Source organism: Oryza brachyantha, chromosome 7 (assembly GCF_000231095.2).
Source record: "Oryza brachyantha chromosome 7, ObraRS2, whole genome shotgun sequence".
Taxonomy (NCBI): domain Eukaryota; kingdom Viridiplantae; phylum Streptophyta; class Magnoliopsida; order Poales; family Poaceae; genus Oryza; species Oryza brachyantha.
Window position 1 is genome coordinate 577,724 of NC_023169.2, and position 22,003 is coordinate 599,726.

Sequence of the window (22,003 nt, forward strand, 5' to 3'; positions counted from 1 at the left end):
TTTGTGATTTGATTTATTACTAAAGAAAATTTTAGCGTGGCATATAATTTTACATATTTATAAAAAAATTAATAAGACAAATGGTAAAATATAGATTTGATTTAAAAGTCAATGACGTTAAATAAAAAAAATAAAAAAATTAAGAGAATAAAATTAGGGACTTGTTAAGGTGCACTAGGTTATTTTGGACCATATGTACAAATCAAATGTTTAATATTAGTCTTGACTATTATGGGTAAGAGCCGTTTATTAAAGTCAATTAATATTATTTATTATATAATAAGGAATGTGTTAGTGTTTCCTTATTTAACAATACAAAGATTTAGTATTGTTCAAAATATGCACTTGTAATTTTCGGACTTGCAATATTTAAAATTTTATACTTTTAAATATATAGAACAATATAGATATTATTTATATGAAAAAGTCAAACATTTTTAATTTTGGTCAACACAATAGCAAATAGAGGTTTTTCTAGATAATGGATAACACTTCAAAAGAAACTAAAGCCAAAATAGAGGTTACAATATAATAATAATAGCTTTTTTCTAAATTTGAAAAATATGGTTAATGTATTTCAATATTTCATATTATTTTGAATATTTAGGAGATTCCATTATTTAGAATTTTTTGAAAAATGGCATGCATGCGCTCACACATGATTTGGAAGTATGCATGCATGCTATGCGTGATTTGGTAAATGGTATGCATGTTTAAGGCACACTAATCATGTGTTTTAATAGTTTGCTTATTTAGCAATGGCATATTAATAGAAGAACTGAATAAATTTTGTTGAATCAATGTAAACCCAATAATCAACTGTTAGGATTATATAGGAATAGGAGTGTCTTACCTCGTGAGAGATAGGATGGAGCACTCTGAAACACCTGTTTAAAATTAACTTCCAGTCAATTTTCGGTAATACGATCGAACCCGTTGTAACGCACGCATGTTACTGGTCTAAATATATGATTAGCACTACTACTCAGTTTGCCATCAACATCCAGCGATGTAATGGCGATCAAAACGGAAACGCCGTGTAGTTTTACTTTTATCCCATCGCAAAACGAGGGACGATCTAGCTTGCAAACCAGGGGAGTGATTTCTGGGGTGATTCGGCAAAAAACCAAACGATATATCTGTAAACAAAAAATAATAATTTATAAATAGTTTTTTATATACATTTCTTAATTATCTAGAACTTAATGGTGAAAAACAAACTACAACGAGAAATCCTAACATTAACACTAAATAAGTTGTACGAGTTTACGTACCCATTACTTTGCAACAGAACTATATTTAACACGAAAATAGGTAGGTTAAATCATAAATTTTATTTCTAGCATACAAAAAAAGCTTAAAAATAATAAATAAAGTCACAACGTGGTAATTGTATTTTTTTTTATTTATCTTGGCCGGTTATTTTTTGTGTGCAGTGCGTGTGTTGTGCGTCGTAGATATTTTTTAATAGAAATTAAAATTTTCTATTATTGGGTTGATTATTGGTTTTCTTTGATTCAACCGGTAAGATGTTATGAATTAAAATTTCGCTAGAAATTTAACTTTTTTAATAGAAATTAAAATTTATCTTATAAACATAAAAAGACAAAAAGATGTGGCTGCAGCAAAAATAGTTACCCAGGTAAGATGTTATGAATTCAATGACAGTTGAAGCTACTACTGGGAAGTTACAGGCGAAGAGGACAAAAATTAAGGAGTGATTTTGTAGCCGCGGGGAAACAAAAGGATTGAGGAAGCGCGAAGCGGCGGCGCCATCCTCTCTCCTCTCCGTCTTCGTCTCCGGCAACGGCAAGCTAGGCTTTCTCCTTCTCCGGTGCGTCCAAAACGAAACCCCGATTCCCGCGGGAGTGGGTATGGACCTAGGCCGGTGTTTAATTTTTTAAAAAAATTTAGCTTAAAACTCCATACAATTTTATTTTTAACCCAGTTTAAACTTAACCCTTAAATTTTGTAGGCAAAATGATTAAATCCATTACACCCCTAACTGCACACCCGCACGCCATGCACACCAGTGAAGTAGTAGAGATTTATAAGGATATCGTATTTAAATCCTAAAAATATTTATATGTTAAAATGGACGTCGTATTTAAATCCTAAAAATATTTATATTTTAAAATGGACGTCGTATTTCATAAGCTCAAATTTTAGAAATTACGAAAGAGTGCTCACGAGTCATGTAAGCGAATAGTGATTAATTATATGGAAAAAAAAATGTGTGCAGCTAGTTTCCCACAAATAGGTACATTCTCAATCTCATACAGAAGAAGCATGATTTGACTTGAGCAGTTTATCAAACCCTACAAAAGCTCCTCACCCCTCAAAAAATCAAATAAAACAGGTTACATATATACCACTAGTATTGACAAAGAGCCCAATAGAGCTTTGTCAATTTTGTACAAAATACAATCAAATATGATTACATGGAGGTGGGATTAAAAGATGGAACTTTCAGCTTTATCTACAGCTAATCCTGATTGTATGTTACACACAAAAAAATGCCATCGGTATATCCCAAAACAATGAAGATCCTGTGCTTTCATGGATCTATAGCATTCAGTAACATTTTGTCGCAAGCCCAAACAGGCCATCACTACTTTACAAGAACATGTAAACTGTACAGATTCATAGTGCAATTGTTGCACAAAAAATGGTTAACTTATGAGTTAAAGATTGACGGCTGCAAAACTTTGATGCCTTCCATTAGATATTATTAGTGTAAGTAGGGCTCTTCCTGGATGCAACAATGCTTCTTCCACCATTATCTTACTGGGCAGCTCAACAGCACAGAACCAAGATGCACAGGATTTATCTCCCTGCTTATCTTTCCATTCCTCCTCTGCTCTAATTGTGTAATTACAGCTAGGACCGGATTTGCAGTGCACATGAACACATAAATAGGATCCGAGATGGAGGTCTCAGTCTTTCATATCTTTAGAACATAACCTCCTTTCCATTAGGTCTTGGCAACGGACTAGACTGAGCGCTTCCAATTGGAAAATACATGGTGTTCACTAAATTTGCTGATGAAGCAGGATTTGAGGCTAGACCTAAGGGTCGTGGGTAGAAGTTAGGAGTAACTTCCAGGATTGATAGTGGAGTCAGTCGAGAATTTGGTTCGGAAGGCCTAGCATTGGTTGGCTCCCTAGAAATAAACAATGTCAGCTATATTAAAATATAGCAAATGAAAAATCAAATAAAAAGAACTTTTAAAGGTAAGACAATAGTAAATAAAAGCAAACTGCTCACCCTACTGTATTTTTTCCTTTCAAGCAGGAATCACTCTTCGAGGCTGCTTTGTCTCTTAAGCTATTTCCATTATCCTGTTGTATAAAGTGACATCATATACTCATGTTGGTGTAGGGTTCAAGGTGTGTAGCAAAGGGCTTATCCAGAAAGACATGGACTTACATGAGATTTAATCCCTGCAAATGAATGTATTGAACCGTGTTTGTTGTAATGACTTGAATTCCGGATAAATGGATGGTCCAACAGCTCAGTCGCAGTTGGTCTCTCTGCTGGATTCCTCTTGAAACAGCATTGCAGAAAATCTTTGCCCTCATGAGATAAGTTGTCGGGAATTGGTGGGTCTTTGTGCAAAACTCTAAACATTGCAGCAGGCTGTATAAAAAAAATGATTTACTACCAGTAGTGTTTGAGAACAATATTTTTTCTATGCTTAGTTGAGCAAACCCAAACTACCAAGCCATTGATTAGTAATGACTAGTGACAGTATACATTTATTATCTTCTGTAAGTATTTGTGTGGTTGTGTATCCTAATACCCTTACAAAATTAAAATCATACATTTTGAAATCATATTCAAGCCTTCAACTTTCTTACTCCAACCCTGACATTAAAGCATGGTAGCAGTGAAGAACTTTAAGTTTTCAACATAATTGCTTCAGAATACCAGACAAACATTGACATGAAAATTTCATAAACTCATTGAGAGATCACATGGCTGCACCTATCACATTAACATGTTGAAGGATGTAGGTATGACCATGGTCATGTGCGAGACCCTTGCAATGAAATATAATAATTGAAACCAAAAACGTTGGTTGGCTGAAGTGATTCATATTTAGTTTAGGGATCGCGATAAGAAGACTAGAGTCGTGAAATGCATGTTACTAGGCTTCCAGTAAAGGTAAATACTCCAAGTTCTTACCCCTTCAAGTTCACTCCATGGAGGTTTTCCATTAAACATCTCGATAATGGTACAACCAAGACTCCAGATATCAACAGCAAGATCATAACCCACATCTTTAACTAGTGTAGCCTGAACCATCTGCGGAAGAAGAGATAGTCTAGATTTCAATAGGTATAAAAGTACAAGCATATAATTGAATTTCTGCAGCTCCATTCTAGAGTATGTTACAACTAAACTTATTTGCATTCGAACTGAAACTTACAACACAGCTGTGGAATTAGAGAAAGCAATGTTATTGAGGCTGTTTCAGGTCACACATCTGTCATACTAAACCAGTGGGTAGCCTAACCATCTGCCCAGTTGTAACTAGTGAGTAAGTGAGACTAAAATGTACAATAAGAATGTATTTTCAACTGAATTAAAGTACAAAAATACAAAACCAAACCTATCAACTTAAAAAAAAACATTGATAATCTTTGTTACATAAACTGAGTTTCGATTGAAGCTGTACAAGCCCATGTTAGGGGGGGGGGGGGGGTGGGGGGGACATGTATTGGATAAAGTCTTTTCAGTATAATTTAAATTAAGGGATTTAAATATTGCAAGCCTACAATTCAGGAAGCAAATGATGTAACCCTGGATAAAGTGAATTCAATCTTTACTATGCACAAAACGGTATAAGGCCCAAGAAAAATACTGCATCATATGGAATTACCACTCTATACAGCTCTAAGATTTTTTTTTCTTTAAGCCTCCATAGAAAATTTTCAACTTATTAAGGTGTGTGTAGACCTACCTCTGGGGCCATCCAGTATGGTGTTCCCTTCAGTGAAAGATTAGGAGCTGCTGTACTTAACTGAAAAGAAAGAGATAGTAACATCAGCACTTCAGCAGTAGAGAAAACAGAGTATATATAATCACACAAGCAAAGCATGTTATTAAACAGTTCCTTGCACATGACTGAACTAATAGCACCACAAAATACAAATATATATATATATATATAATAGCACTGACAATGAACATAACTCAATGGATTCAAGTGATCAACAATATACAGTAGACAAAAGATATATGTACAAGTGAAATGCATCCAACAACTCCCTTCCTAGTAATGCTAGTTAGATTGGGGAAAATATTAGATGATAGCTTAAGCTGATGTTTAGTCATTATAAAAATGTAATGCAAATGTACTTTTAAATGGATATACACAACACAGTACCATATGTACAAATGCAACTATACTCTCTTTGAGGAAACTTACATGCTTGGCCATGCCAAAGTCAGCTAATTTGACTACACCATTAACATCAACTAGCAGGTTTGCCCCTTTGATATCCCTGTAACAGTAGAAATCATTTATTTTGCATACGTGACACAAGGTAGCATTAATTGAAATGGACACCACTAAAAAAATTAATTCTGAAAGTGCACAAAGCAGTATCTCAGAAAAGAAAAACTGTTGATGTTATCCAACTTTTGCATGCAGGAAAGCAGCAGTTAAAAGGATAGGTAATGATTCCTCCATTTGTCGTCTGATATGTTCAAATTGCTGAAGCAATTGCAAGATAGGTACCAAATTAAAAGTGATGATGAGGTGAGGTGAGCAAGACACAGTTAGACAGAACATGTCAAATAAACTGGGAAAAGACAGCTTGTGCATGAACAATTGAATACTTATGTGGCAATATCTAAACCAATGGAAGGGTGTACGAAGTTCCAAACAGCCATGGGAGTCAAACAGTACATGCACAGTTGATTTTGCAACAAAAAGATTCTAACACAAGGATAGAGATTTGCACACACCTATGCATAATCTTTTGTCCATGCAGAAAAGCTAAACCCCTCAGAATATGGCGGGTGAAGTTGCGTACAACTGATTCTGTCATTGCTCCATAATGTTGTTTGACATACTTATTAATTGAACCTGGGTGAACATATTCCAGGTAAATGTAGAAACGGTCTTCAATCTGCATGATCCTCCAGAAACAAGTCAATGGCTCGAGATTAAATCATGACAGTGGGCAGCATAGGTGTTCAGATTACAGTAGGGACTTACAGTGTCACTTCCATAATACTGTACTATGTTTTCGTGCTTGAATTGGCTTAGGAACTTTATTTCCTGAAACATAGGGAACTCGGTCAACAAAGTAAATTCCCAAACTTATAAGTCATTATGGAGGAGAAAGTACTACCCAATTTCAACTTGCAGTAGGAACTAAAATAACATTACCCATTAATATAGTACAAATGAGAGCATTAGAATTTAATTTGTTTCTTCAGAGGACGATTGCAAGTATTTGAATGAGCATAGGGCATAGTATTCTTGTTGGAAGTAGCTAGAAAAATAAATTAAACTAAGGTAAACAGAAACTTATTTCTCAGCAAAAAAAATTAAAGAGGGACACTAACATAAGAAGATACTTAGATCGAACTAACAGCACTGAAAAAGAAGAAGATTTTATGTTGCCACAAATGAACATCATGTATCTTGTTTAGGACAGAGTCAATTAACCTGCTCTAACTGCTTCAAAGACTCGACAGATTTTGCATCATCAGGAATTATGTTAACTTCTTTCATTGCACAAAGAGCTCCAGTTTGCCTGCATGTTAATGGTAGTAAATAGCATTCAAAGCTTAACATGAAGTAACAGTCATAAATCTGACAATACCAAAAAATAAACTCACATACCGATTGGTAGCTTCATATACACAGCCAAATGTACCACTACCTAGAAGTCTTCCCTTCTGCCATTGACAGGCCACTGATGGCATTTCAACTTTTGGAACAGACTGGTTAACAAAGCTTGTCTGCATTGAGTTTATAGCTCCAGGAGGAAGCGGTAATGGGTGTAAGCTGACATTCCCATTGCCTTCAGTACGTGAAAAAATATTTTCTGGGAATAATTTTGTGTGCATAGGTGAGGGAGGGGCGCTGGTATTCCTCGACATAAGAACAGGACTTCTCAATGCATTGGAAAAAGGTGGTTGCTCTGTAACCCCTGTATATATTTCAGGTGACATCCGCGGAGATGAAGCTCCAATATAATCTATTGAGCGGATTGACGGAGCAGACCATGCTTGGGGACCTTGAACAGCCGGTACAGTATATGTGAAGTCAGCGTTGCTGAATCTTCGAGGGCTGCACACAGGGCTTGAAAACCCACTGCTTGGAGCACTTTTAGCAGGAATGTTCAACCGAAAGTTCACAGTTTCAGTTGAACTCTTATCTTGAAGCTTCTCGCGGAATGCCTTCCTGTGATGACTAGATGTAGTACCCTTTGTAGTGTTTAGGTGCAAATCATTACGATCGGGAAACTTTTGAACAATCTGGCTTGTCACCCTGCCATCAAAAAACAAATGAGCATGAGGAAATAGCATTGATTCACATTCATTACAGATTTGCTATGCTCAATGTCATCGTAAATTTGTTAATCCGCTCCACAGCATAAAAATTGGCACGATCTATATTTGATAAAAAAAATCGCATCTCCCTTGCATTAATTACGATCAATTGAATGGATTCTCTTGATGAACACATTGAATCACACGATTTTGCAGCCGACCAAATTCAGAGGGGGAAGAAACAAATATGATCGCATTACCTCATCCTATCGCCCCCACCATCGGCAATCCCCGGCGGCTCCGCCGCGTCCAATGCCGCGGGTCTGGGAGACGGCAGCGGGAGCGGGAGCAGCACGGGCGACGACGCCGCCCTCGGCGGCTGGAGGGCTCTCCCCTCCGCGGAGCTCGCGGACCTCGAGATCGGGATCGAGATGGGGACCCGAACGGCCTCGGAGGCGGACGCGCGGCCGTTCGGCGGAGGCGACGAGGACGCGACGACGAGGCCGAGGCTCTCGAGCCCCACGTCGATGTCGTCGACGTGGCGCAGCTTCCGCTGCCGCCTGAGCTGCCGGCGCGGCGCGAGGAGGTCCCCGTCCCCGGCGTCATCGGCGGCGCATCCCCCCACGGCGCTGCGGCGGCTGGGCTGCGCGCACAACGAGGTGGACGCCCTCGCCGGGGAGGCCGGGGTGGAGGTGGAGGAAGTCTCGGCGGAGCGCTGGAACGCCGACTTGGAGCGCTTCCACCACGACGGCATCACGGAGGCCTGCGGCTGCGAGGTCGGCGACCGGGAGGCGGCCGTGCGCGTAGGGTTAATGGCATTGGAGGCGGAGTTGGTGGACGGAGACGGAGACGGCGGCGACGGCGACCACCTCCATTTTGGGGGCGCCTCTTTTCAAAAATCAAGTCTTTTTTTCTCTATCATTTTTTTTAGAGGAGGAAGGAGAGGTGGTTGGCTTCGCGGTTCGCCTTTATGATGCTGACGTGGCACTTTTCTTTTGCTTTTTTATTCGAAAATTTTATTTTTTTAAAGTGGAAAAGAATGTTTTTTTAAAAAAATGCATTATTAGGACCATATGATCAGACCATTAGACAAAAAAAGAATGGTGAAAGAAAAACATAGCAATTAATTTTGATTGCATAATTGGTTCACTATATGGTCTCTTTCAAACACACCAGTGGAGATTTGTTTTTTGCTGCAAGTCAAGATATAGTCATGTTGGACCAAAAGTTGAATGTCGTATCAGCAAATTAAATTGAGTTTGAATTCAACGAGTGCAGCTCATGTCAATTGTCAAAGCTAATTTTCTTCTACTAGTAATAGTACTGAATACCAGGTCTAAAGGTGATCTTTGTTTTCGAGCCGGACCCTAGTCTTACGTTGTTTAGATAGGAGTAACCAAGTCTATCAAGTTGTTTCTAATTATGTGTCATGTTAATTGCATCTCATTCATTCAGATGCAAACTGACTGTTATATTATTATTTCTATGAAGAAACAATCAAAGGACACTGCACTTATTGACTTTGTTTAATAATTACTTCGTGTTAGATAGACTGATAGTTTGCTGATCTAGGCCACGCTCATGCATGCAATGCAAGAAAGTCAAGAACCAATACAAGTGAATTGGAAATGTGCATGAATTCCCATTCATTCATAAACCATTTTAAAAAAGACAACGTTTATGACGTCTGCACAATCTTTAACACATATTTTATGACTAATTTCTTAACTATCTATATTTAAAATATAAATTATCTGCGGAGGTTTTTAATGACAAAATCTACTAATATAACTTTCGCATTTTAAATCCTAATATTTTGATATGTCTTCATGATTTGAAGGATTTGAAGTTTTGGATTTGACTACACATAATATTCAATAGCATCATATACTAATTTTAAAACCAAGATACAAATAGTTAGTACTAGTATCTCTAACCATTAATGGATTTATCTCATACGAAGGACACTGGGAGAGAGAAAGGGGTTAATAAAACTGCTGCAAGATGATTAATTGCTAATGCTGCACTATTAGTGCATTAATAATTGATTCAGGGTCAGGGTTTCCGTTCTTCTCCGATCAGGCGATCACATCACGGTTGGTTATGTTCGGGAACTTTTTGGCAGAAGCATCAGGATTTCCCAGAATCTTTGGCTCCATAAACAGGTCATATTCATAATTAGACTCTGATACTCATTACTCCCTCCGTTCCAAAATAAACCAATTTTACTTTTTACCTACAATGTTTGACTCTTCGTCTTATTTAAAAAAATTATGATTAATATTTTTGTTTTTATTAGATGATAAATCATGAATAGTATTTTAAGTGTGACTAATTTTTTTAAATTTTTAAAAAAATTTCAAATAAGACGGATGGTCAAATGCTCGACCTGAAAAAAAAATTGGTTTTTTTTGCCTTAATTGGATTCTGGTACTCATGATGAAATGGGCATTAGGAAACAACATGTGTAGTACATTTCAGCTCATTTCTACGGACCGCTCATGGGCCATTTAGGACCACTCCAACCCCGCAGGCTCAACACAATGGGCTTCAGATGGGCCAATTTGAGGCGAACTTTGTGCCGGACGCTCAACATAATGGGCCTCGTGCAATAATGGAAGAGAAAAGTTCACTTGAGGTCTTTCAATTTAGGAGTTTGTTTGAGATCCCTTAACCTTAAAACCAGAAATATGTATCTTAAACTCGCATTAAACCATTTACAAAAGATCTAGTATTGCCTCACTTTTGATTGGTTTTTTCTCACGTGGCGTCGGTGATTCCATATATCAGTTTTTTTTCTTTTTTTTTCTAGTCCCTTCTTTTCTTTCTCTCTGCCCCTTCCTCTCCTCTCTCTCTTATTCATCTCTTCTCTGCTTCTCTCCCGTGGTGCGGGCGGCGCCGGGCGTTGGGCGCACGGATAGTGGGCGCCGGCGGGCTAGGGGCGGGCGGCATCGGTCGACGATATGGGGCGGGGATGGAGGGCGACGACGCTGGCGGCGGCGGGTGACGGGGCGCGGATAGCGCGCGACGGTGGTGGTAGCTCGATGGCTCGCTTGCGGGCTAGGGACGGGCGGCACAGGCCGGCGAGATGGGTTGGCAGCGCTAGCGGTGACGGGGCGCAAATAGCGGGCGGCGGCGGTGGCAGCTCGACGCCTCGCCGGCGAGCTAGGGGCGGGCGGCATCGGCCGGCGAGATGGGGCTGCGCTAAGCGACGGGGTGAGGATAGCGGGCAACGGGAATGGCAGCTCGACGGCTCGCCGGCGGGCTAGGGGCGGGTGGCATCGGCCGGCGAGATGGGGCGGGGTCCGTGGGGAAGGCGGGCGGAGGCGCTGGCATCACCTGATTTTTCTCTGCCAGCTGATGCCAATCCATCGTCGTGATAAGCTCGTGTGCTCTCTCATAGGCGATGTCGATGCGGTAGTTCAAATCACCGAGCCAGAAAATTCTCCTGCAGAATTCAGCAGATCAATGTCAGATAGGAGTAGATGTGTTTGCATCATTTGATAAGCGACAGGATTTAGTGAGCTTGATTTACTCATGGTCGTAGATGTCTTTTGGCATGGCGATGTAATCGTCGGGTCCAGTGAAATGCGTACGTCGGTAGATCTCCTGCACGTCGGCATTCCGGTTGTGGAGGTCGTCGGCCTTCTCGTCGGCGGCGAGTTGGGTGCACACGAAGCAGAACATGATGGTCTGGTAGATGGACATGCTCTCACCGACACCGACCCTTGTTGCCGAGGTAGCCCATGGTGCTGACGCCGGCGGTGGGAGATGCATGGGAGAAAAGAATGGAAGAAAAGAGGAACCAAAGAGAAAGGAGAGGAAGGGAGAGAAAAAAAGATTAAAGAAAAAAGAAAAAAGCTGGCATGTGGGACCTACCGATGCCACGTCAGCACAAACCAATCAAAAAGTAAGTTAATACTGCCGAGAGACTTTTTGTAAACGGTTTATGCAAGTTTAGGGGTACATATTTCTGGTTTTGAGGTTAAGGGATCTTAAACAAACTCGACGCTAAATTGAGGGACCTCAAGTAAACTTTTCCATAATAGAAAGACAGTAAAGTGATAATGGGCTAAATTTGGTAGTACTCTCTCGTTTACATTCTCAGATACGCCGAGAATATGAGCTCGATTTTATTTGAAATCAATTTCATATTTGAATTTATAAACTATCCATGCCTGCATCATGTATGCAGCTATGCAGTCGAGTAACTTTGTTGGAAATCTCCCCCCCCCCCCCCGGGTGATTATTCAAAAAAAGAACTTTGTTGGAAATCTTGGTCAGTATTTGTGCACAGTTGCAGGAAAGAATCAATGAGCAGTGTCACTAAGCATGATCAGAGTCCCTGTCGAAGCAAATTGCATCCATCTGTTCCTCATGATCAAATTGCAGGCAGGCTCTTTTTTGTTTCCCCCAAATTTGATGCTGCCAAATGACCATCATCTTCTCAAGAGAATGCAACTTGCAGTGGCGTGTTCCGGGCCATTGCTGGACAGTGAGAGCTCAAGAAAACGGTGCTGTCTTCCATGTGAAGTGGTGGGGCAGCAGGTACACACTCCCTCCCTCCCTCCTGCATTTCAGATATATTCCATCTCGCTTCTGAAGAATAACACTGTCGACGAGACGAAGACGAAAGCTCGTGTTCGCATCGCAGGTACAGTCGCCAACGCAATGCGACAATCCTTTCCTTTTTACTCGGGAGAGAGAGAGGGTCGAGAGCTCATGAGGTTTTGAGGCGATGAGATGAGGATGCATCTGTAAACGTCAGTGGTGTCGCCTTCAGGTCGCTGTGATCAGTCAGTGGGTGGATTCTAGTTGGAGTCCATGTCGCCAAAGATCGTTCGCGAGATTCCCCATCTGCTGGCTCTATCATCACAAGCAGTAGAAAAAAAATATTTTATTTATACATACATACATATATATATACATATATATACATACATATATATATATATATATATATATATATATATATATATATATATGAAGAAAAGAGATTGAACCAATCACAGATCACTCCCAGTTATTGGTTGCAGCTGTCTGCAACTTCTCCTGCCGTACAGGTGTCCTGCTACTGTAGCCGCTGATGGCTTTTCAGCTAGGGTACTGTTTGCTCGGATGTGTTCATGGTGAGAGTTGCATAACTTGTCTCTGATATTGCTGGATCAATTTGTGGTTTCTTCTGTTCTTAGCAGCAAAGAATTTTCTTTCAGCTGTCCCTTACCTTTTTTCTGCTGAAAATGGGATGATTCGTGGAATAAGTTCAATCTATCAAGTTGTTCTGGATGAGTATATAAAGATGATGCCGGACGACCAAACCAACCATATTTCAGCAAGGAATAAAAGCATCATCAGGTTAACTACAACTAGCACTGTAGCAGGGTTACTTTCCATGAAGGACAATAGCTGTATCTGAGACTGTTCTAGAGCTATCCCAACTGTTAAGTTGGCATTTCAGTTTCAGAGTTCAGTAACACTATTATTGATTCCACTCAATGCAAATGCTCAACAATCTACTCTGTTTGTCATGATCACAAAAAGAAGATATTTTTTTTCCTTCTGACTTATCAGCAACAACCTTTACCATGAACAGCACAAGCCATGACTTTGTCTGCCACTCTTTCACTCTAATAAATCACTTCATCCATATGCAGTCCTGACTACTAGTAACCTTTCTGAAATTCTGCCTCCTTGTTTTTTTTTCTTTTTCTTGAAAGAAACATGGATGCTACCCACTGCAACTACATCCATGGGTTCATTTCTCTATGACATATTGACACATTGCAGATGTCATTTTCAACTCTAATAAGTTGCAGTAGCTAGTTAGCTACAAAGATGACAAAGTTTGTGCCAGTACAGTGCAGAACAGAAACACTGGGGACCAAACAGATCAGAATTCAGAAAGCATTCAAGGGATGGAGAAGGTCAAAGTAGGTAAATATCTGAATTTTTGCAGACAGATAAGAGGAGGATAAACTGAATAAAGTGCAGGGTCATTCATTGTGCTTGTGTTGGTGTGTGCCGTGGAGATCTGATGGCGTTTGCCGGTCTGCACAAAAAAAAAAGGTCAATCATCTTTTGTCAAAAGAGAGAAAAAAAGAAGTCTCAAACAGTAAACCCTTTCTGCCCACTTGTAGTTGCCTCTTTGCATGCAAGAAAGAATTGAAGAAAGCAAGCAAGCAAGAAGAGAAAGACTGGATCTTTTTATTATCTTGGGGTCAGGGGCAGAGGCAGTAGCACCCCTGTACTTTCATCTGTTCATGGTGACATTGTGCAAAGTCAATGGAATTGATACTTTCTTTTGTGTTGGGTTGGGCACTTGGGCCTGTTCAATTCCACCATTAGATTAGATTAGTGTTGTTGATGCACTGATTTATAAAGCAGTTATTTAGGTCAAACTTTTTTTTAGTTTTACGTATGATAACGGGAGGATCTTGTATGAGCTGTGTAATGTACATGGATGTGATGAGGTCTAAATGCATCAGGAATGTGCCTATGTGGATTTCTCAACTGCTATGTTTATGTCTTCAGACTTAATTTTTATTCTAATGCAATTAGCTTTGGCATAGCTTATACAACTAAACGTTGAGATGGACGTGCGTATATAGACAGTGGTTGAATCTGAACAAGAAGATGGAGAATCGCATCATCCACTTAACTGGTCTATGTACATGGATGTCATAATGGTTACATACACGATGAATCCAGCCTAATTGCAGAATTGCACCTAACACTGAATATAATTCACTATTTTCCCATATTAGTAAGAAAGAACTATTTAAAAATTACGAAAGTAATTAAACAGTACAATTGTAAAAAAACCAATTTTAAAAAGTTAGGCAGCAAATAACATTGTAGGATGTACCTGGCGATGATTCACTTGGTCTTGGCACTATTTAAGCCTTGATATTACTGTCATTAGTTCAGCTCTTCAGCTATTTAAACCTTTACCATAGATCTGTTCAGGACAAACAATCAAAGACAAAAAAAATAGAAACACAAAAAATGTTAATACAACATAGAACTCACACGTGGAAGAAGCAGGGCAATCAACAAGAGAACCTTAACTGGCTAATACTATATTTTTCTGAAGTTGACGTTTACTTAACAAATGTTGAATCTGAAAGCATGCGTATATTTGTAATATCAGAGAAGAAAAATGTGGCAATGTGGATGTTGTTAATCGGTCAAAGGCTCAGACTTTGTGCATATGACGAAGAGCTACTCCAGCTAATACTATACTGCTTCTCATCGATCTTCCAAAGAGTTAATTAGTCTCTGGAGATCGAATCATGCCAGCGATATTCTCAAGATTCTAGGTTTCCAGACCACAATGTGGTAGAATACATTATCATCTTGTCGCTGTAGAGAATCTCGCATCGAGATCATCTGTTAACAATAATGCATCCATCCATCCATCCATCAGGGTCAACACAAACCCAAGAAATGAGAGAACGACTCCAATGGATTGTAAGGGCCAACTAAGAGTAAGCCCTAAACTGGAGAGTGATTAAATTAGTGTGGAAGAGGCATTTTGTTTCTTTAGATCCTCCGTTGATTGCACATGTCCAAGGTTAATTAGGTACCAATTCTGTCTGCAACTGGCACCTGCCAATCAGAAACCACTGGCAAGCTACCAGTGACTTTCAGCTAAGCAGCTCCCTAGAGTGCTAATCTTCAGGCTTAGTTTATGTACACATGGAATTTTTGTTTATGATGAGCTACCACACATATAGATTAACAATAGTCTTAGAAAATGGGTAAGAATCAACGAAAGATGCCAGTATCAAGTATATATAGTACAGTAAGATAGATTAATCAAAGCTGGAGCAGTACGTAGCTGTCAATGAGAAGCTTCTCTTCTCTTCCATCGATCAGTCGATTTCATTGGAAGAATGGTTCTTTCCTCGAACACGACAGATTGGGCAGGCATGCGAGGAGAGAGAAGACGAAAGGGAGAGCAAGCTAGGGCCAGCCAGCCATGGATGGATTCTTCCATGGCGATGCATGCCTCCTGGAGGCGACGAGGAGCCAGCGACTGATCATGTGAACCCACGGGAAAGGATGGATTAAACGTCTCTAGCTAGCAAATTAAGCTGGAGGTAATTAATCACCAATCATCAGGCGGTGCATGCGATGCTTGCTTTAAATTGATATTTGCATATATTCATTCAGCTAATTAAAAAACCTCTTCTGGTGATTGGATTATTTTTCCTTTTTGGATCCCTTTTGTGTGCATCCATAATTCCATATCCATGCTGATGAATATTCCTGGGCCTGCATGCGTTAGGTACGGTCTGAATTATATGCTGACCGTACTGCAGGTGGTCAATTAATTATTGTGTTAGCAGTAGTGAGCCCTGCCTTTTCGCCTATCAGAAACACTAACCCTCGCAATCGCTGTCATAACAAGGAAAAATTGTTCGCTCATTATTTCATTAACAAGTAAATTTCACAAAACTACGTATACTTTAATCAAAATCATCCCAAAACTATAGATCTAATAATACAGGTTTAAAGCCAAATATCAGAGACTACATATCTAGTATTGAAATTACCACAACACAACATATTTTTGGAGTCTTAATCATCCTTACCATTGGGTTGAAGCTATAAACGTTGTAGTTTTGTGATAGAATTAAAACTAAACCTTCTGTGATAATTTTGCTGCTAAATTTGTATATTAGTGGTATTTCATATGGAATCTATAGTTTTATAATAAAGTTGGTGCTAAATCTGTAGCCTTGTGATACAAAGACTTAAATATGTAGTTTTACGATAGTTTGAGAAGAGTATATGTAATTGTAAAGAAATACTTTTCATTGATTGACACTCTCTATCACTTTTTAGTTTACCTATTGATTCCCTCTTGGGTTCAGGTACTCAACTGGTGGTGTGATCAATGGGGCTCGATATTCGTTAATTAGTTACCTGTTTACTCCCTCTATCTAATCATAAATATTTGATGTTTAGGGTTAGTTCATGTTAAAAATTAAATTCTGACCATCTGGTTTCTCAAAGACTATTTAAAAAGAATGGTATACAAGATTTACCTAAAAGTACTATCATAAATTTATTCGTATATAAAATTGATTGTCCAAAATTTTTAAGTTTGGTCAAATCTTGTCCTGCATACATAAGGTATTTATGACTGAATGGGGGCATTTGAGAATGGTCATATGTCAAACAATAGCTGAAGGTGTATCTAGAATAATACATCTAGCATAATCTAAATGTAACGAGGTGAACAACTATATATAACTCGCTAAAAATCAGAGCACTTGCCCACATCACTTCAACACAAGCATCACAATTCTCATAAAAAAGGAATATTCCATAATATATATAGGTACTGGTATTGATTAGTCCATTGTCTCTGTCAAGAATCATCAATGAAGAAACTTGATGTTCGTTAGGTAAATGTTTATTTCATTCAAGAGACATATGACAAATAATATCTGAGTGCAAGATCTATTACGAGTATATGTCTAGTTGAGTTTAAATGTAAGAAGTTATACAGCTATAACTTGCTAAAAAAATATCCAAAGTGCACTTGCCCACATCACTTTAGCACAAGTATCGCCATCCCTATAAGATTTGAAAAGAAAAGGAGGAATCCTCCCAAATTATAGGCATTGGCATCGATTAGTTCATTGTCTATGTCAAGAGTGGAACACGATTCAATGGAGACATGCGTGCACTCGAAGATTGATCGATATGGTGTCAATTATTGCTATATATGCACATAACTTTGTTTCTCTACCCTCATTTCATCATGTAATTGAGGGGGCAAAGAAGATGAGAAGAGAGTGGAGAATCATTTGTGCTATCAACAAAGGGACCAACCAATGCAATGCAAATGCAGCTTAGAGCTTAGAGGTGGGCTCATGACTATCCATATTTTAGTACACAGAGACCTCTCTATATTATTTTTATTTTTATATTATCTTTTAATTAAAATATCACTCATAATTATGATTTAAGATGTTTAAAAATTTTGATACATGATATTACTTATGATGTAGGACTATCCAAACAAAAATTCTGGTTATGCCACTACTAGAGGTTGCCATCGCCACAAAGGAGAGGGAGGCATCACAACCATTGGCTCATCCATGCATGCAAATTGGCAGCAGAGGGAAAGAAAGGAAGAAGCTTTCTACTGATGGAATCCAATTCTAATTCAGCACTAATGAAATGCTTGCTAGCTAGTGCCTTGCCCTTTCATGTGTCCTCTGATGGTACACATTGCAAAGCTATCTTCTCCTTCTTGCCCCCCTTTTCAGATGGTGGGATGGAAGAGATTCCTCAGCCAGTGCACACATCCGAAGTGCTCTTCCTAGCTATCTCCTTCTTTGCTTGCCTTTGAATCCACCACTTTGAAAGGTGCCAAAAGATCCCATCATGTTGCTGCCTCTGGATTCCCTCTCTCTCTCTCTTTTGGTCAATATTTGTTTGGTCTCTTTTTGTGCTTTCTAGTGCTCTCTCTGCAGTAGTTTTCTTTAAATTCTCCCCCATCAGCAATGCAAGTCTCTGGCGTGTCTGGAGTTTTAATTACTGGGTCCAGATTAAAGTAATGACTCATCAGGCCAGTCTGGTATTCTAATCTGAAAGCATCTTGTTCTTGACAACCATGAAGAATAACATGTGATTCTTGAACGAATCTTTCAACCATGGACCCTGTTCAAACATGCATGCCTTCATTCATCTGACCAAGGAATTATTGTTAATTGTGTGCCACTTGCTGCTTACAGTATTACAGCAGTTTAAAACAAGCAATTACCCTTGACATGAGAACTGGGAATTTTGCATGTTAACCCCCTGTATGTCAGGTGCAAGCAAAAATTTCTAGCTGCTAAGCACACCAACAGAGTAATATAATTAGCTCCACAAAGTAAGGTAAAAATAGGGATATAAATGGGACACATCATAAATAATTACCATTTCTTACACGTCTTAATTAAGCCCATAGTTTCAGGTCATTTCCTTTACCTAAGGTACACCATTATATACTACAGCTTTTTCTTTATCACTTGCAGACAACATATAAAACAAATAATGGATTAGGCCACAAGGCCCCACAGTGCAGGCATGCTCTCATGTCTGAATTTGTCCACACCCTATGGTTTGGATAAGAGTGGCCATGTAGGCAGGCAAGGCATACTACTCTCTCTCTCTCTCTAGAAATGAGGTAGAGATTAGGTTGTGAGATGAGATGGGATCTAGTTGTCCAATCCTCATACATGCATGCTTATCTAGTAAATAAAATATTTGTTAAAAATTACAGTACGGTTGAGGTTTTCCATTCTTGCAGGCTTAATAACAATGTGGTGCCTCTCACCAGTGGCAAAAACGAATAAGGCATAGTCCTTCGACCCTCTATTCTCCTATTTTTCGCACGTACGATTTCTAAACTACTATAAAGTATGTTTTTTCTAAAAAAATTTTATAGAAAAATTATTTTAAAAATCATTTAATCTATTTTTAATTTTTATAACTAATAATTAATTAATCGGATACTAATATATTATTATGTTTTCTGTACCGAATATTTAATCCGTACTGAACGAGCTATATCATGGCGAACAATGTCAACATGACAAGATAGATGTTGCGCAGTCACCTTCATCGATCCACAAAACCAACGGTGGAGACAATAAACTGCTCTTCTCACCCGATTAATTTCAATCCTTTTTTATCACTTAGTTCTTTAAAGCCGGTATTTAACTTTCCGTCACTTTTGAAATTGATTGATAACCGATAGTCCATGACAGGTGAACTCTTATATGTGTATGACGTGAGTCCACTAATAAATTTGTTATGATTAAATATAAGTGGCAAAAAGTTATTTATTCTCTTTAAATTAGATTAGAGTACTGGTAAAGGACTTTTCTCATACGATTGTATTCCTATGGACAATTCCATAGGAAAATAACGACCTCTTGAAAATTTTTGTTTGCTCCAAGTTTCTTGTGGTGTAATCAAATGGCTACTTTTTCTGTATGGTTGGGAATAGTAAAAATTCCTCTTTTTTCCCTTCAATTCAAAGAGGGCATTAAACTATATGTATGCAATTTACGAGATATTTTCATGTATCGGGCCAATTCATTATGGACCAGGAAAAAGTTTCATCTTCGGCATATACCTTGCAAGCTGTACATGATTCCTACATAGTGATGCTCTTTTCTTGATAATTCAATGGCCTAACATGAAAAAGGGATGTTGGAAAATTGTCTCACTTAATTATATACTCCTAAATCCTTGCCATTAATATTCCAATGGAAAGAAAGGGGTTATTGTTTGGTCTTTTCAGATAAAAAGTCAAATGACATATTTACAACGAAAAATAATTTATGAATAAAATTTATATATATGTGTTTTAGTTATGTAAAAGCAAATGTTGAAAAATAAACTATACTGAGAAAAAATCTAAGTTTAAGGTTGAAAATTAATTTTGACTTATAAGTATAAGAAAATAAAAAAATGGGACGGAAAGTGTTTTAACCGAAGCAAATGGCAGCCACACGATATACAGAGAGAAGGAAAGGGACAAGAGATTCCATGCATTCCCTCATCAACCCCAACAAATAATGGATCTGTTTGATTTGTTAATGAAATTAACCCCCTGTAAAATGTGGTTTTGCCAATTTTTGGAATGGTGTGACGGCTTAAATATATATTAATTTTGGTTTATTGTTCATGCCAATTTTTTTTACGAGAGAAATCATTATTTTCTTTAGAGGTGATTGTTTGGTTTTTTTATCAAAACAGTCAAAATAAATATTTACAAACGAAAATAATTTATGAATAAAACTTCTATATATGTAAGCTGAAAAGTAAATTATGATGAAAAACACTAAAATTACATACAAATTTATGGTTAAAAATTCTAATTTTAGCTTATAAACGTAATCAAAAGCTAAAAGATGAGTGCTTCCGATACATTAAAAAGACACATGTAACCGTCTGCCGACACTCTTACAGTACCACATACACACATTTCTAAAAAGATAACACCTTACATCATTATTACCATGATAAAATTTTCCTACATGGATTTGAAAATTTTGGTGAAAAATTAAAATTTGAAAAGATCATTTTTTTTGAACAAACTAAACATGCCTAAACTCTAGTGCGAACTAGCCAGTACTATACTGTAGAAGTTACAGCACAAAGGAAAGAGATTCAGAGGAGCTGAAGAGAATAAATTTAGGTGCATGCGTTTGTAAACATATGAGTGTAAGTATTTTAAATTCTGTTTAGGAAAAAAATAAGGAAGAGAAGGGAGAAGGAAATAAAAAAAAAAGAGAGACAAATGGGAGAATTATTGCGACGCGATGCGGCGAACCGATTGGTGTGGTGTGGTGATGAGTGTTTGCCGCGTCACGCTTCCACCTCCCGACCGCGGCCACGTGGGATGTGGGCCCCACACCAACGGAGGAATCTGTACTAGAGGAGCATCGACTTCTCCTCTCTCTACCTACCTACGTATCCATCCAATTCAATTATTATCTCTAAATTTTATTTACGATGAATCTAGTTTATATAAAAATATATATTATCTTGTTATACATATATTATATCTTAAAGTTGATGCTGTAATTGGCTATAAATATGTAGCTCACTGATCTTCTCTTTTCTCTTATATCTTTTAAAATATATTTAAAGTTAACTTATAATATATTATTATATCTGCTCTAATAATCTCTATCTCTCTCCAGAAGCACACAACGTAATTTCTATGACCATGTAACAGTAGGGTTTGTTTAATTTATCTTGAACAAGATTGCTGTAGCATGATCCCTGTTGCTGCAGCATATCCTCGAAAACACGTTCTCTCTTGCACAGAAAATTTCTTTCTGTTGCATTACTTACTTTCATAATTCAAATGATTCTTCCCCTATACCTCTCTTCTCTATCTTTCCAAGCAAACCAAATTTCTATGTTATTTCAAACACATTATCTTGTAAATCCTTGTGTTTGCATTGATGTGGGGTTTTTTTTATACATAACATCTCAATCCTAAGTTTTTATATTCTCGTGTTTCTATAATCCTGCCTTCAAAAGGAACCTCTTAACCGTGGAAAACCTATGTTTTAAGAAAATTGGTAGGTCTATCGTTTGTAATTACCATGTTTGATTACAAACGGAAATTTAAATTTTAAAGTAGGAGTTGATTTATGTTTTCATCGTAGTTTATTTTTCAACCGTTGTTTTTAGACCACTAAAAACACACATACAAAAGTTTTACTCGTAAATTAATTTTAACCGTTAATAAAAAAAATCACCGATGTACGTACTTCATGTTGCTTGCATGCTGGTGCCAATTTACCAGCTAGTCCAAGAACAGCGGTAAACGTATGCATATATTAACAAATTAATATATTCCCAATCTCGTAGATTCGAGAGATCAGCAGCCATGTCAATTAACCCCTTTTTAATTTATTTTTTTTTAAAAAGTCATTTGATCTTACCTCATTAAACGCGT

At 38.1% G+C, this 22,003-nt stretch overlaps 1 protein-coding gene across 1 annotated transcript; it reads right to left on the minus strand.

Moving 5' to 3' along the window:
• Positions 1-2,244: 2,244 nt before the first annotated feature.
• LOC102718940 (mitogen-activated protein kinase kinase kinase 5-like) lies at positions 2,245-8,412 on the minus strand. The gene is given in 12 exon segments (XM_015839444.2): positions 2,245-3,163; positions 3,268-3,341; positions 3,430-3,639; positions 4,189-4,308; positions 4,967-5,026; positions 5,435-5,510; positions 5,977-6,140; positions 6,230-6,292; positions 6,686-6,773; positions 6,863-7,513; positions 7,776-8,308; positions 8,311-8,412. Coding segments are annotated over 12 exon segments (2,274 nt in total). The 5' UTR covers positions 8,335-8,412; the 3' UTR covers positions 2,245-2,952.
• Positions 8,413-22,003: the final 13,591 nt, after the last annotated feature.